The following is a 15,285-nucleotide window of genomic DNA, read 5'->3' as shown; positions in this document are numbered from 1 at the left end:
CCTGCCTTCGCAACTGCAGAGGGATCGGAAGGGGCGTCCTGCACGTTGCGTGCCTGCAGAGCATGCGCCTTCTTTGATGGCCCGCGGCTTCTTTCATCTGAAGGGGAGGGAAGGAGGGCCCTTCTAGGCTGACCGCGGTTCCATAGCCAGTGTAAGGTTTCTAGGTGAGGTCTTGGGTTTATTTGTCGTGGGAAGAATTTATGACACCGTTTGCTGGCTATCATTAAAAGATGGTCTTGGAACGTGGCAAGGCACTGTGCTAAGGAACAGCTCCACAGAAGGCCCAGCCCGTGGGGATTCTAGATCACTCACCTGGAGCCGTCACTCTGAGGAGCCCCTGCCAGTACCAGAGACAGTGGAGGGAGCTCAAGGTAGCTCCTGGGGACACCCTCAGACACGGCGGTCAGCCACTGCCCTCTGGAACTAGAGTTCCTGGGGTCGATCCTGGCCTGCCGTATCGAACTGCCAGACTTTGGGCAAGGGGCATCACGACCCACGCTGTCTCCGTTTCCTCTTCGGTCAGGGTGGAAGAGGTAATATGTGAAGTGTCGAGTGGCACCAGGCCCAGGGCACGTGCTTGGGAAGGGTTAGCAGTACCGTGGGGTCGAAGTCACGCGGGATTATTCGAGGAGCAGCACAGATAACCGGCCCGAAGTAAAGGTGGGGCGATGATATGATCCTGCGGATTGGGACTCTTGGGGCTGTGTCGAAGTGTAAGGACCTGCTTCTGAGTGACATTCGCGTCTCGGGTGTTTTATGGCCATCATGACTCCTGTTGTTGAATTACTGGCCGAAGTAAGATCTAGAACTTAGCACAGGTTACTGCCATGTAGAGAACAGGTTAAAATTGTGTGGCTTTTAAGGAATGCAGCAGTGCAGTCTATCCGAGTGCTCTGTGTGTGTGTGTGTGTGTGTGTGTGTGAGAGAGAGAGAGAGAGAGAGAGAGAGAGAGAGAGAAAGTGTGTGTGAGTAAGTGAGAGAGAACGCTGGCGCCGTGGGGCCGGCCGTAGCCATGCACCGAGGCTCTGAGGGAGTGATTTATGGAGGGGTTTGATGGAGGATTTTCAGGAATAATGTTGGCAGCGGGTTGGAATGTGCCTGGAGAATTATGTAGTAGCCTTTTTTTTTTTTTTAATGCTTTTTAGCATTGGCAAGCCTGACATATTAAGAGTGACTTCTGGTAAACTCTGGAGAATATTTCCCCTGTTTGTTGAGGGAAACGGAATTTGGACCGAGCAGAAGAGGTTCGTACTGGGTGGCGGAGCAGATACAGTTGCTCAGACACCTTAACATTTGTAGGATCTGTTTGCCTAACAGACTTCACTTTTAAAAAACCAATCCTCAGACATGTGTATCTATCCGTTCAAGCACAGGTCTAAAATGAATTCTTTGAGAAAGAGATGGGCACGCATGAGGGAGGTTTTAAACAGGAGATAACCCACACCTTCTTCAGGATTAAAAGAAAATTTATTTTTGGCATGTTTTCTTCTTACTCAGTTTTTAAAATACATTAAAATACATTTTAAGTGCTTTTCTTTCCCTAAAAAATAGAAAGGCGTTTCTCTTTTAAGCCATTAAAAGTATTAGGAAATAGTTTTTAGGGAGGAAAGAATGGAATTGCCTAGTATAATTCTATAAATTATCCCGATGTCACAGGCAGCTTTCTCCCGGTTCTGTGGAAGGATCCCAGCGTATGTCACGGTAATAGCTGGTGCAGGGATGAATATGTGTATTTTCTGGCGTTGGGTCGTTGGCGTTTATCGAAGGCCCTTTCACACGTTTCCATCACACCGGGGTCAGGGAAGGTGGTTATAACGAAGTTGTAAGCTCTGGGAAGGCGAGCGTGCCGTCTTTACCTCAACATGCCTGGCACGATGTAGGAAGACAGTGTCGTAAGTGGGTCTCTGGCCCAAAACGTTTCTCCACCAGCCACTCTCCAGGTGACCGAGGCACTGCCTTGGCCCTTAGCACAGCACAGCAGAAGACGCTCAAGGCTGGCCTGGCTCCTTATCTTCCAACCTTGTTCCTGTGCCCACTTTAGCAAGGCTTGCAGGCCTTGCTCACCCCGTGACTGGTTCCCGTACACTGTGTGCCCTTAACTCAGTAAAGACCGCGAGTGCTCTCCTCCCTATGGGAACTACATTTCAATCATAGCTGCTGGAGACCAAGTGTCCACTTCAGGAGCGGACTCTCATGGTTCAGAGAAGGAGCAGAAGTGGATACGGCACCAGACGCCATTCTTTCTGCCTCTCTGGGAGCAGACCGGGCCAGGGTCCCCCTTTCAAACGTTGCTTGCAACAGGCTCTGGACACAGGCTCTGGAGTCAGACAAAGTCAGATTGAAGCTCCTGCTCCCCCACCGAATGGCAGGTCGGCCCCTGAGCCCCAGTTTCCTAATCTGGAAAATGGGAATACACGCCTTGAAGGGTTGGTGTGAGAACTCGGCGAGCTGATGTGCTCAGTGCTGAAACGAAGTACACGTTTGGGGACCATCTGTTCAGCCGAATATTGAGCCCATGTGGCAACCTCCAGTCTTTGGAGACTTGAGTCGGTTACTTTTTTCTCTAAAATGACAACCCTTGTGAAGCCCTGAGTTACCTGAAGCTGGTGCCACACGCGCTGTTACATTTTCACTGTTTCATGTGAAAGCTTTATGACAAGATTATGGGTGGCAGTGCAGCAGCATCGTGGGGCAGAGAGAAATCCATTGTAACCATAAAGAGAGCAGAGGTGAGAGGGACTTTGGAGAAAGAGGTGGGCGAGACTGATCCATCTTACCGGAAGTGACGTCAGAGCAGGAGCAGCCTGCAGTCCGGGGTCGAGCACAGGGCCTGGCACCTCGGTGCCTGGTATTTGTGGACTGAGTGCACGGCCCTTGGCAGATCTGAGAATTAAAGCTGCTCTTAGGGTGCATGTGTGGAAAGGCACTTCGCACGCTTGGAGTTCATGATTTCTGTACAAATGATTGTCTTAGAATCGCCATGAGTATTTTTCTCTTTCAGTCTAAAGAAACTCGAGAGATCTTACATTTCCACTATACCACGTGGCCTGACTTTGGAGTCCCCGAATCTCCAGCCTCTTTCCTGAACTTTCTTTTCAAAGTCCGCGAGTCGGGGTCACTCAGCCGGGAGCATGGCCCCATCGTGGTACACTGCAGCGCTGGCATCGGCAGGTCGGGGACCTTCTGTCTGGCCGACACCTGTCTCTTGCTGGTAAGGAGGCCCCTGGAGACCCCAGGAAGAGACGGGGCCACATGTAAAGCTCTCCTCTGGCCTGGTATCTCTGGTATTGTCTCTGCAGAAAACGAGTTCTGATCTTCACTTTTTAACAACTTCCCTCCCATGAAAATAGCTTCATCCCCAAAGCTTTGTTCGAAGGGATGTTCTTAATTTTAAAGTATAATCCAGGAAGATCCAGAGAATCCCCGTCTCATTCTTTCCCCGTTGCTCAAGTGTTTCCGATTTTGCTGCATTTGCTCACATTTTCTAGAATTCTGCCTTCCCCATTGTGTTTTTTTCCTGAGCAGGCACTGAGAGTCAGGGCTGGCTGAATTGTGTCTCTTTCTGGCTTTCAGATGGACAAGAGGAAAGACCCTTCTTCTGTCGATATCAAGAAAGTCCTGTTAGAAATGAGGAAATTTCGAATGGGACTGATCCAGACAGCAGACCAGCTCCGTTTCTCCTACCTAGCTGTGATCGAAGGTGCCAAATTCATCATGGGAGACTCTTCAGTGCAGGTGAGCATTGCTTTTGTTTTGATCCAGGTGTGTGGATTTTCAATTTTTGTCTGAAGATGGGGGCCGTCAGTTATGAAAGTTCGAGCGCTGTCACGTGTCAGAGTGAATAGCTGTCCTTCATGTTTCAATAGCCGAAAAGTCGTGGGGATGTTTACCAGCTTCCAATTTCTTCGGCCTTCGAAACGCTCACATAGAGAACATGAATAGAGAAAGTAGATTTTATTTTCAAAAGCATTCATCTTTCAAATACGTGTCTGGAGACCCGAGAAGCAGAGAGAGCTCCTCACCAAGCCATCACCTCTGCTCACTGAAAGGAGAGATTTCCTGACAGATTAGCCAGACGTGAGCACTCATGGGACTTCGTCTTGCTGCTTTTTCCAGGAACAATGGAAGGAGCTCTCCCACGAGGACCTGGAGCCCCCACCTGAGCATGTCCCCCCACCTCCCCGGCCACCCAAACGAATCCTGGAGCCACACAATGGGAAATGCAAGGAATTCTTTCCAAACCACCAGTGGGTAAAGGATGAGTCCGAGGAAGATAAAGAAGATGGCCCCATCAAGGAAGAAACCATAACACCCTTAAGTGTCCCCTGCATGGAACGGTAATGTGAAAGGGCCTGGCATATTGGGGTGGGGAGAAATGACCTTCTGTTTTAGAGACACTTGTTGATATTGAAACCTTGTGGATGCAGCCCCCTCTTGGGGCATGGGGCTCCTCCTGCCCTGGCTGGAGGAGCCCAGGTACTTGGTCAGGGGTCAGCCCTGGGAAGTGACAGACTTCAGTGGGATTCTAGCACCACCTTGTGGTGCTCATTGGAATCAGGAGTTCAGATTACTGGTAGTCAGGTCTTCTTGCCCAATGATGATGACAGTGCCTTTCCCTCCAGCTTCCGGCCAGTCCAGTAATGTGATGTCCAGGCTTGACCACGTACCTTCAGCCTCCAAAATGGTCCCTTTGGGAATTTAAACCTTTTCATGTAGTCTTGATTAAATCGATTGCCATTTTGCTTCTTTACAGTTTAACAAAGATTATTGAGCACCTGTCGATACATGTGAAATACTGAGATAACGATATGTTTATCTCCTGGTCTGTGTTCTAGACCATCTTGTTGGGAAGGAGACGGCAGATTGTAGTGGGAGCCTGTGGACATTGATGTGACGAGGTGCACGCTGAGGTGTCCAGCCTTACAGAAGAGACACTCAGCCCTCCCTGGGTGGTCAAGGAAGGCTGCCTGCAGGAGGTGGCACTGTGTGGAAGCTTGAAGAATGAATGGGAGTTAGCTCAAGCCTGAGACTGTGGAGGCGGTGCCCTTAGTACCTGGTTTTTGGAGAGCAGTTTAAGATGACTGCACATTTTGACCTTCTGTTTGTATGCATATAGGAAATTAGCCCACAGCAGTTCTCAGTTCAGAGGTGTTCAGGCAGAGGTGAGAAATTAGATAAATCCTGTTTTTCATCTGTGTAGGGATGCTCTGCAACTGTTAAAACGGGGGGACCTGGCTGCACTGATGTGGCAGTTCCTGAGAAAGCAAGTTGCAGGCCGTGTGCGCCGCAGGGGATCCGCTGGCGAAATTAAGCATTAGAATCTCACCCGAGCACCTTCCTAAAGGCTGATTGTCAGGCCCGAGTCCTAACCCGTGAACCTGAGTCCCCAGGGGCCTTCATGCAGCTGGTCCTTATTACAGGAACACCACTTGTCCAGTGGGCCCTCCCAGAGCAGGTGCCATGTGATATGCGGAACAACAGCTCAGTGACCGCCGCTCCACAAGACTGTGCCTGCCTTCCCAGGGCCCCTGTCAGCGTTGTCAGGGTGGGCCAGTGTGCTCCATCCGAGGGCTCACAGACAGCCAAGGGCGTGAGAAAAGGAACTGCAAATGACTTGTGTCTCATTCGTGCCATGTGTTCTGGTTTCTTCATTCATTGGGACTTGTGTCTTTCATATTCTGTGTCTGAAGGTGGGGAGTAGGATTCGGGAAGCTAAAAGCCAGAGTTTCAGAAAAAAATAGAGTTGTACCAAGAGCAGCGTAAGTGCCGCTGGACACCAGCGGGAGCCCGCGTGCACACAGGCCTCGGCCCTGCAGCCAGGGCCTCGCAGGGCGGGTGCTGGAAATCAGGTGCTTCGTGCGGCCACCCCGTCTCCTGGGGAGGTGGTGCCTCAGGCAGCCCTGCCAGTCCCAAGATGCCGCTTGGTGGAAAGGCTGCGGGTACACGTGTGAGACCGGACTGCCTGTGGCCAGGGCCTCCTTGGAAGAGGCAGAGGTGGAAAGGGAGAAGAAGGGCCTGGCTCCTCATGGGCTCATGGGCCTCTGCTGGTTTCTCCTGAGACAGCCCTGGTGCGAGGACACTGCATGTTGTCCCCACTGGGTCTCTCTGGCTCACCACTGTGGAGGTAGCTGGTGGACCGCACACAGGACACCTGGGAAAGGGTCCCCCTGGTCGAGTTGCGTCGGTGCTGGGGACTCAGGCCTCGGACGGGGTGGAGGAGGCTCAGCGGGAACGTGTGTGTCTTCCTGTCGGCAGCAACGAGGGCCCACGTATCAGCACCTGTCGGGGTGCCCAGGGAGGAAGCGGAGGCTTGTGGGTCACACCATCGCCTTCGCCGATCTGTGGGGCAATGCCGTGCAGGCGGCGGGCCCAGGGCAGTTAGCAGCTGTCTGTGCACCTGCGGCTGCATTTCTCCTCGGACCCTCACCTATCTTCCATCGCTCGGGAGTCCACAGGCCTCCAGAACCCTGCGGTGGCTGCGAGGGCCACCCGGGCCCCTAGGCGGTGGGGTGGCAGTGACACGCAGGCCTCAGGCCCGTGTCAGCATCGCCAGGCTCTCTTTACACGTGGCTCCTTTTTTCCTAGAATTCCTCCCGCGGTAATAACTTCCTTGCCATTGTTTTCCCCAGAATGAGTAACCCCTCTCTGCCCCTCTCGTTCCAGCAGCACGAGTCAAGACACTGAAGTCAGAAGGCGGGTCGTGGGGGCAGGTCCTGCTCAGGAGGAGCCGTCGCCACCCAAGGAGGAGCAGGACCAGGCTCTGACTCACTGGAAGCCCTTCCTGGTCAACATGTGCATGGCCACGGTCCTCACAGCTGGCGCGTACCTCTGCTACAGGGTATGTTTTCACTGACGGACGTGCTGGCAAGACCACGTGTACAGAAAGCACTGGCCGACAGCCTGGCGGTAGCATTCAGTGCTGTGCAAGGATCTGAGCCAGTCTCAGAAGAAACAGATCAAAGTTTTTTAAAGTCTGGAACTGTGAAGGGCTAACAAGAGAGAATTGAGGATTGATGCACTGGGGTTTTAAGGAGCCCTGTGGTCCCAAGAATACAACAGTCTAATCTCAGGGCCTTAACCTATTCAGGAGTAAGTAGAGAAAATGCCAAATACATCTCTCTCTCTTCATTTTTCTTTCTTTCTTTTCTTTCTTTTTCTTTGTTTTTTTTGTTTGTTTGTTAGTTTGTTTTTTGTTTGTTTTTCGTGGGTTTTTTTTTTTTCATTTGTTTTTGGAAAAAAGGATTACAACACATTGTTGTTTTTAACCTTTATAAAAAACAGCTTTTTGTTATTTCCGGGGGCAGGGGGCTGGGAGGGAGGAAGGAAGACTAGGCACTTAGGAAACTTTCATATACCCTTAGGTGGTATAACCTGATACACGACTTCTATTTGATTCCCCAGGGAAAGACTCCCACACTTTGAGGAATGTAAAGTCCTCTGGAGAAGAGGGTTTAAGGGTTTCGGACACTGTCTTGCTCAGTCGCTTCCCCTGCTGTGCGTGCACTGAGCTAGGACAGTGCCTGCTGGCTTTCCCATTTTAAGAAGAAAAACAGCAAAAGGCCATCTCTAGAAAACAAAACCCGGCTTGTGCTTTTGCTCAGGGTGGCCCCACGGGATTTCCAGCGTTCATCCCCCCATCAGCCCTTTCTCGTTACAGTCATCTTGCTCATGTCCTGCCCTCATCACCCATCCTCCAAAACGGGTTCCTCAAGGCTCCTGCCTCAGGGTCAGCGGTCACCACAGGGTGGCCACCGGCTTTTCACCCTGCCATTGAGATCCAGAAGGAGCAGTTTCCACTTGATTTGGAATGTAAATGCCATTTTAGTAAAAATCCACACATGAGAAGTGTGTTGCTTTTATTACAAAGTAAGGAGAAGAGAGAAGATTAGCTTCAAAATATCCTGAAAATCACCTCACGAGACTTTTTTTTATCATTTTCAATGTTTTACCTCTTTTCTGGCGGCCATCTTCGAATGCATCAGATGGTTTGGCAACACGTAAAGTTTCTTCCCTAGGGGTGATTTTTGGGAAGGGGTCTATTGTAAAAAAAAAAAAAAAAATTAAAAATCAAAACCCCTTTCTCTGGAGTGGCTGGGGGACTGGGGCGGCCTGGGTAGTACACGAGCCTGCAGCTCCACGGGGTGGGTCTGGGCTTATCTGAAAATGTTTGGTTTCATTCCAGTTCCTGTTCAATAGCAACACATAGTCTGACTCACCTCCACTCCACTCCACTCCACCCCCTGCCCGCCTCTGCTCGCAGAGCCGGCACTCGTCTGGCCGGCATGCCGTGGTAGGTAAGGGCCGCTGCCCAGCGTAGCCAGCGCCACCCAGACGGACGTTTGCTCTGCACTAACGCCGCCCTCCCCGGGCCGTTGGTCCTGACCCTTATCCTTTTAGTTTTTCCCTCCTCCCCTTCCTTCAATACCAGATCCACAACCCATGTTTTGAGGAGAGTAAAGGAGAGTGCCATGCTGGTGGCACAGAGAGTGCCATGCTGGTGGCGCAAGTCAAGGGGCCGGCCGGGCCCAGGGCTCCCTCTGGGTGTGCCCTGGCGCATCCCGGGTGGGTGGCACACAGCACCCTCCCCTAGACCCTCCGCGGAGACTGCGTGTTGCGAGCCTCTCCACTCCATATTTATTTTTTTTTAATTTTTTCCCCCAAAGGCATCCATAGTGCACTAGCATTTTCTTAAACTAATAATGTATTCAGATGTGTTGATGTCGGCCTTGCATCAAAGGCTTTCTCAGAAAGTACAATAATAAACCCTCAGGTAGTGCTGGGAACGCGAGACTTTGCCACGAGGCCGCTGCATCAGACCAGTACTAGGAAGGAGGACGGTCGTAAGCGGTGGTTCTTTCGTGACTGTGGGTAATGTGAGAAGAGGTTGGGCATATGTTTATAGAACAGTGGGATAATATATAATGAATACTTGGATATTTAAGATACACGACGAGAGATTACAGTTATTCCCCTCCCCGGTTATCTGCTAGAACCTTGTTCTCGGTCACCGCTTTCCCCGTGTGTATTAGAATGCATGTTCAGTCTTCTTGTGTCCTGATCAGATACCACGTGCTTGAAATACTTAGATCTCTGCTTACTGAAGTGCCCCGTGTACAAGTCCAGTCTCCCTTTGCATGATCAGATCATTGCGTGGCTGTGGTTCCTTAGACTGTTGCTGAGCTAATGGCCGTTCAGCGATAGAAGGATGTTTTCCAGTAATAGATACTTGCCTAATTCCTGGCATGACACTCTGGTGACTTCCTGGTGAGGCCCGGCCTGTCCTGGTCCAGCTGGGTCCCACTGTAACTCAGACATTCCAAGGGGATGGGAAGCCATAGTCACACCTCACGCTCTGGACGTTTAGGCAAGCAGGGTGTCCCGCACACACGCCTTTGGGATCGGCCTCCACCATCCCAAGTTCACACTCGTCTTGAGCAGACCGTGACGCGGAGCCAAGGCGACTGTGGGAAACCACCCTTCTTGAAGCAGCCCGCATGACAACAGTCCCTTAGAGTCAGCCTGCCGCTGTCTCAGTCCGGAGGGCCTTGTGGAGAGAGGCGTGACTGCCCCGCCCTTGAATCCTGGGGACTGATGGTGCTCACGACTTTTCCTGCGAGGGGAGCTTAAGACCCCCCCACGCCAAGTGGCTTTTTTAACAAGAAAAAAAAAAAAAAAGGCAGCCGTAGCTCACGAGCTGCTGTTTCGCCAGCATTTTCACATTTTGCCTTTCACATGTCAGAAGCCGGTGCAGAGAAACTCTCGGTGGGAACTTTGAGGCATCGCGCTGCAGAGCCCTGGTGAGGTGTGGATAAGGCTGAGGTGCCAGGCCGTACGCATTTTTGAGTTGGGCTTGTCTGTTTGTTTTCGAAGTCCTATATATGTATGTAGTAGTTTGGGTGTGTATATATAGTAGCATTTCAAAAATGGATATACTGGTTTAACCTCCTCTCCTTGGAGAACAGATGGCTCTCCATCTTGTTAAACGTATGTTAGAGAAGTAGGAGCTGCTCTACTATATGCCTTAAGCCTATATTTACTCAGCAGGTCATTATTTTTTACAATGGCCATGGAAAGAAACCATTTGTACAAAAATTAAAACAAACAAAAAAAGCGAGGTGTTTTGGTAAAATACCTTTTCAGGTGTGTGTATACGTGGATGCATGATGGGGTGGGGCGGGGGGCACGTCTCAGGGTCTTCTGTGACCTCACAGAACTGTCAAACTGTACAGTTTTTCCAACTTGCCATATAAATGATGGGTTTGCATTTTAGTTGCAACAATAAAAATTTTTTTTCTAAGAAACGTGGATTTGGAGTGCTTCCCATTTCTTCGCTTAATGGGCCTAAACCAGGATGCACGCACGGCTCCTGTCGCTTTCCAATGCCACCGACGGCGAAGCAGATGGCGTCGGTCGAGCGGGGTTCTGGGTTATCACAAGGGCCTCCCAGGGGTGCGAGTGCCTTTGGGCTCAGGGCATTTTCCCTTCTGGGGGTTTATTTAGCATATCAGGCGTCAGCGCATTTCCTTCAGGAGCGATAGAACCCGCCTTTGGAACATATTCGAAGAACCGTTCAGACCTCAAGAACGTGTCCCTTAGCCCAGTGGTCCCCAAGCTTGTTGGCACCAGGGACCGGTGTGTCTATGAGAATCTAGTGCCTGACGATCTGAGGTGAAGCTGAGGCGGTGATGCAGGCACTGGGGGGCGGCTGTCAATGCAGATGAAGCTTCGCTCGCCTGTCGCCTCAGCTCCTGCTGTGTGGCCCGGTTCCTGACAGGCCACGGACTGGTTCCGGTCCACAGCCTGGGGTTCAGGGACCCTTGCCTTAGCCAACTTCCTGTAAGACACAGTGGTTGTTACATCTCAGTTCCTCCATACGGTCCACATTTGATGTAGAATTGACATAGAAATAATATATATAAAATTTGCATAGCGTTGCCTGTGCAAAACGAAGGTCTCCCCCTAAAGTCATTGTTTTTGACTTTTTGTTTTAAAATAATTTCAGACTTGCAAAGATGTTGCAGAAAGTGTACAAAGAGTGCCCTTAAGTCTTTCGAGGTTTTATGACTTTCAAAGCTGGCTGTAGGGTAAACCGCTTACGTTTCGGCCTCCTGGCAGGATCTGTGGAACTGAGAAACAGTCATGGTCAGGTGACCACACAACACCTGTGGAGGACTGCGGGGACCTGGATGGTGTCCTGCCTTCTGTCACTTCAGTCTTCGTTTCACATACAAAAAATGGCATCTAAGCTTTGGTGAAGAGGTAGAAGAGCAGTGTGGGGGAATAAACGGAAAACCAAATTTGTAACTTTGGAGCAGAAATCCAGTGGGGCTAAAGACCAGACGTGGGCCATCATCGCGCGGCTAGCAGGGGGTCCCCAGAGAGCCTTCGGAAAGCACGTGAGTCCCTGAAGCCAACTCCTGTGGGAGAACCCGCCTCACGGTGTCACATTGGAGAGAGAGTGTTAAGGGACAGGAGGGGCAACTTTCTTCCCCAGCAGGATGTTTGAGGAAACTACCACTATTGACTTTTTTCAGGTGAAGCGAAACACCAATGCAAACCATTTTTTAATTGAAATTTTAATTGAAAATTGAACATAGAAACAAGGCAAATAAATACTAAGTTAAACTGAAAAGCACAAAATATATACAGGAAGTCTAAGTGAGAATGTTTAAGTTACGAAGCCCTCCCATGCCACCGTCGGTCGATAGCCACATTCGAGCCCCGTGTCATCATGACATTATTAACAAACAGCGCAGGATATGTTTGAGTTTTTTTAATAAACTTAAATAAGACACTAATTTTCTTTCTCTAAAGCAACATTCTCTTCAGTAAAATCTTTCTTCACACCAGCTTATGGCTTCTGAAGCAATTCATTTAGTGGACTCTAAGTTCTCTTGCTTCAAAAGTTGGACTCCATTTCGTTTCGTGAGCTCCAAGTGAATGCTTTTACTCACATGACACTCAAGGCTTCTCCTTTGTGCTGTCGAACACAGTGAACATAAAATAAGGTCCACAGGCAGCAGGCCACGGCTCGGGTTAAGAGTGAATTGTAGAAACCCTAGCTCTGTACCTTCCCATCTTCCCCAGCCCACCCAAGTGACAGCTCGCTGCAGTCGAAATGACTTGACCGCTCACCGGCCTGCTGGCTTCCTCAGCCAAACCAGAAATGCCGCGCCAGCTGACCTGCAGGGAGACCTCAAGTTCAGCACGTTCATCTTGGAGTCTCATTCCAAGCCTCCACCTGCTGGCCTCGACCCCTTCGAAGCGTGGCCGACTGATGCTGACCCAGCTCTGCTGCATCCTGGGTCAGACAGTCTCAAAGCCAAAGGCTGACTGAAGCTGTGCAGCCTCCGAAGTGCCATGCCTTGCCTTGTTCTGCTCCTGTACAAAAGTCTCACTTGTGACCTAGGGCTTTGCAACTGGTCCCAAGACTCAAGGAGCAGCTCTGGCCAGCTCACACTTCTGGGAGCACACAGCATGCCCCCACCCAAAGCTCAGGTCCTGTGTCGAGACTGGGCAGCAGCAAAAACAAAGATGTCAGATTTAGCTCGTCCACTGAGGCTCTTTAAAATACTGTGATTTCAACATCTGCCTCCTGGCAAAAGTCGTCTTCTCTTTGTTCTGAGCAAAATTTGTCCATCTTCTCAAAGGCGAAGCGTCCTTTTTCACCTGAAACGTGAAAGTGACTTGTCACTGTGTTGTCCCTTGCCTCAGTGTTTCCTACTCTGGCAGGCCAGGGGGACCTTAGCATTCACTGTTGCCTGGGTCTCGGGTGCTGCTCTAATGGGCAGGGGCGAGAGCATTTGGGGAGCTCACTGGCCCCCTCTCATGGACCCAGTTCCTTGCTCTTGTGTCCAAGACAGGGTCTACTGAACTTTAATCGTGTACCTTGCATCTGCTTTCATTCCCCAGGAACGTAAACCGAATTAGGAAATAAAGCCTTTCTTACCACCTCAGCCACAAAGGAAACCTGCCTTAGCTGAGTACAGTTAAGTGGGTCACTAGCAGTGCCCGACTCGTGTGCTATTTTGTGTCTTTCGAGAGCTGGCTGAGGCCACACTAGCACAGTCTAAGGACCCAAGAACCCCACCGCACTGCACGTGACGTTTGACGCTGCTCTTTACCAAATGACAGCGTGGCCTCCCGAGCTGCCGCGCGCACAGTCTCCAGGTCGGATTGGCACAAGCTGGCAATCTGATCAATGCTTTCGATGCCCTGTTCGAGGTCGGGGGAAAGAGGGCCCTTTAGGGAACATTTTAAGTAGCAGGTAGAATCCACTTTGATTTGCCCTGCAGGACCGGCCCTGGCATGGTCTATGGGGACTGACCCCGCCCTTTGCTGAAGGCTTCCAGGTTTCTCGTGTGGCCTCAGGTTATCAGAAGCACCACTGGAAACATCTCATCTTTTCAATCCTGACACCTGCCAGTGAGCCAGGCCATTAGCACTGACGGATGGACAACTTCTGAAAGACCCGTCTTGAAAATGAGACCTGCTTCCCTGTGGACCTTCCTACCTCCTCCCTGCTCTCAAACACTCCCCTCCAGGTTAGACTGGGAGAGCAGCTGTCAGGGCCAAGTTCAGGTACCCCGATCCCCAGGCTGCTCTCCAGAGCCAAGGACCAGAGCGTACTTCAGCTCCCTCCACTGGGCACCCTTCCCCTCATCCTGGTTATCTGATTATAACCATATGGTCCTAGAATTTCCTGTCGATTCATCCCAGAATTAATGGCGTAAGTGAGTTTAATCTATTGGACTATTTTTCATCTAGTAAATTGGCAATTTTTTAAAATGGGAATTCTAAATGCAAGTGAGGTTAAAGCTTTATGCGCAATTATGCTCATAATGACATCATAAAAAAGGGGATGATGATGAACCAAAATTTTCTACAATATGGGAGTAGGGGAGAAGGTTAAGTTAAGGTACATCTGGTAGACCCTAAAGAATTCCAAAACGCTTCCAGTCTAACACAGAAAGTTCTTATTTTGTTTACTGGTTTTAAACTATATTTAATATTGTCAACAATTTAACATGGTCACACCCACCCACAAATACACCAAAATGTCAGTAGCTTCCACTAAGTATTAGGATGACATAACATAAGCTTCTATATTTTACACTCTTTTTTTTTTGGTTTTTAAATTTATTTAAATTAGTTGCAAGTATACACAGTGCATTGGTTAGATACCTATATTGTTCATAAAACAATGCCCCCAATTGCTCCCTCCCTCCCCTGGCCCTCCACTTAGCCATCACATTAATGCTGACTGCATTCCCTTTGCTGTGCACCCCATCCCCATGACCGTCTATCAACTACTAATTTGTACTTCTTTAACCCTTCACCCCATTCTCCAGCCCCCCAACCCCGCTCCCCTCTATCCATCACCAAATTGTCCACTATATTTGTGAGTCTGTTTTTGATTACACTTTTTCCCTACGAGTTTGTTGTGCTTTCATAAATTTTTCGATTGACATTAGAGCATATAATCTGAGCTCAAGAATTGAGTCCCTCGGGCCACCTGCTGCTTCACGCAGAGCCAGAGCAAATGCTCACTCGTCGAGGGTCTCCGCCGGTGGAGCTGACGCCTGCTCCTCTAAAACCAGCTCTTCGGCTGCTTTTTATCTGGCAGTGATTTACCTTTTTGGGTCCCAGTGGAATCATTTTGAAATGAACTGGCTTTCGCATTAACCACAAGGAAGCCTCTTCGTCACCAGCGGACACAGGTCAAACTCACCCTGAGGTGCTTCAGCGCCACGCACGCGGCTTGCTGGAGTTTCGCGTCGTTCTCGCTCAGGGCATTGGTATAGAAGAGCAGAGCCTGGGAAACAAGGCTGCTGTGAATAAAGCGGGAGGCGCCAAAAGCAAAGTCCGCGGCGCCCACGGCCGATCCTCCAACTGCTGACAGTAAGTCGAGCCCTTCTTAGCTTTCTCTAAAAAATCAGGCCACGATCCATTAACCTTTGGGCCAGGCGCACAGTCCGGAGGTGAATACTACAATATTGAGTTTACCTCTGAAAATGCTGGCCCCCGGGCTGGTGGTAATCAGATGAAGAAAACTCATCTTGTTTAAATTTAAATGTGTATGAAAAACTGTTATCTAGTGAAAGTGTTGAATCAGAGAAATCAGATACCCAGCGGGGACAACAAAACAACGCACAGGGAGCTGTCCTCGTAGGCTGGCAGTGGCAAGCCTGCTGCCTCAGGAGAGAGGGAAAAGCATCTCTCTCCCCTTGTCACCTGCTTCCAGTCACAGCTCTAACCCCGCCCCCCTCCATGGTCAAGCCACTT

The 15,285-nt window shown here is 50.2% G+C and overlaps 2 protein-coding genes across 2 annotated transcripts in view; one reads left to right on the top strand and one right to left on the bottom strand.

The window, feature by feature from the left end:
* The window catches only part of PTPN1 (protein tyrosine phosphatase, non-receptor type 1), a 67,354-nt gene extending 57,631 nt beyond the window's left edge, over positions 1-9,723 (top strand). The window contains exons 7-11 of the mRNA XM_023534083.1: positions 2,675-2,729; positions 2,889-3,211; positions 3,574-3,735; positions 4,117-4,337; positions 6,664-9,723. Coding sequence (XP_023389851.1) covers positions 2,675-2,729; positions 2,889-3,211; positions 3,574-3,735; positions 4,117-4,337; positions 6,664-6,853 — 951 coding nt within the window. The 3' untranslated portion in view covers positions 6,854-9,723. The remainder of the gene's footprint in view (positions 1-2,674; positions 2,730-2,888; positions 3,212-3,573; positions 3,736-4,116; positions 4,338-6,663) is intronic.
* A 1,484-nt stretch (positions 9,724-11,207) lies between these two features.
* RIPOR3 (RIPOR family member 3) overlaps positions 11,208-15,285 on the bottom strand; it is a 68,501-nt gene continuing 64,423 nt past the window's right edge. Inside the window, exons 17-20 of the mRNA XM_023534082.1 lie at positions 15,007-15,029; positions 14,732-14,913; positions 13,125-13,215; positions 11,208-12,669 (exon numbers count right to left, since the gene is read on the bottom strand). Of these exons, the coding sequence (XP_023389850.1) occupies positions 12,566-12,669; positions 13,125-13,215; positions 14,732-14,913; positions 15,007-15,029 (400 nt within the window). The 3' untranslated portion in view covers positions 11,208-12,565. The remainder of the gene's footprint in view (positions 12,670-13,124; positions 13,216-14,731; positions 14,914-15,006; positions 15,030-15,285) is intronic.

Source organism: Pteropus vampyrus, unplaced genomic scaffold (assembly GCF_000151845.1).
Source record: "Pteropus vampyrus isolate Shadow unplaced genomic scaffold, Pvam_2.0 Scaffold117, whole genome shotgun sequence".
Taxonomy (NCBI): Eukaryota; Metazoa; Chordata; class Mammalia; order Chiroptera; family Pteropodidae; genus Pteropus; species Pteropus vampyrus.
The sequence above is the reverse complement of the archived record's forward strand: the minus strand, read 5'-3'. Positions and strand labels throughout refer to the sequence as shown.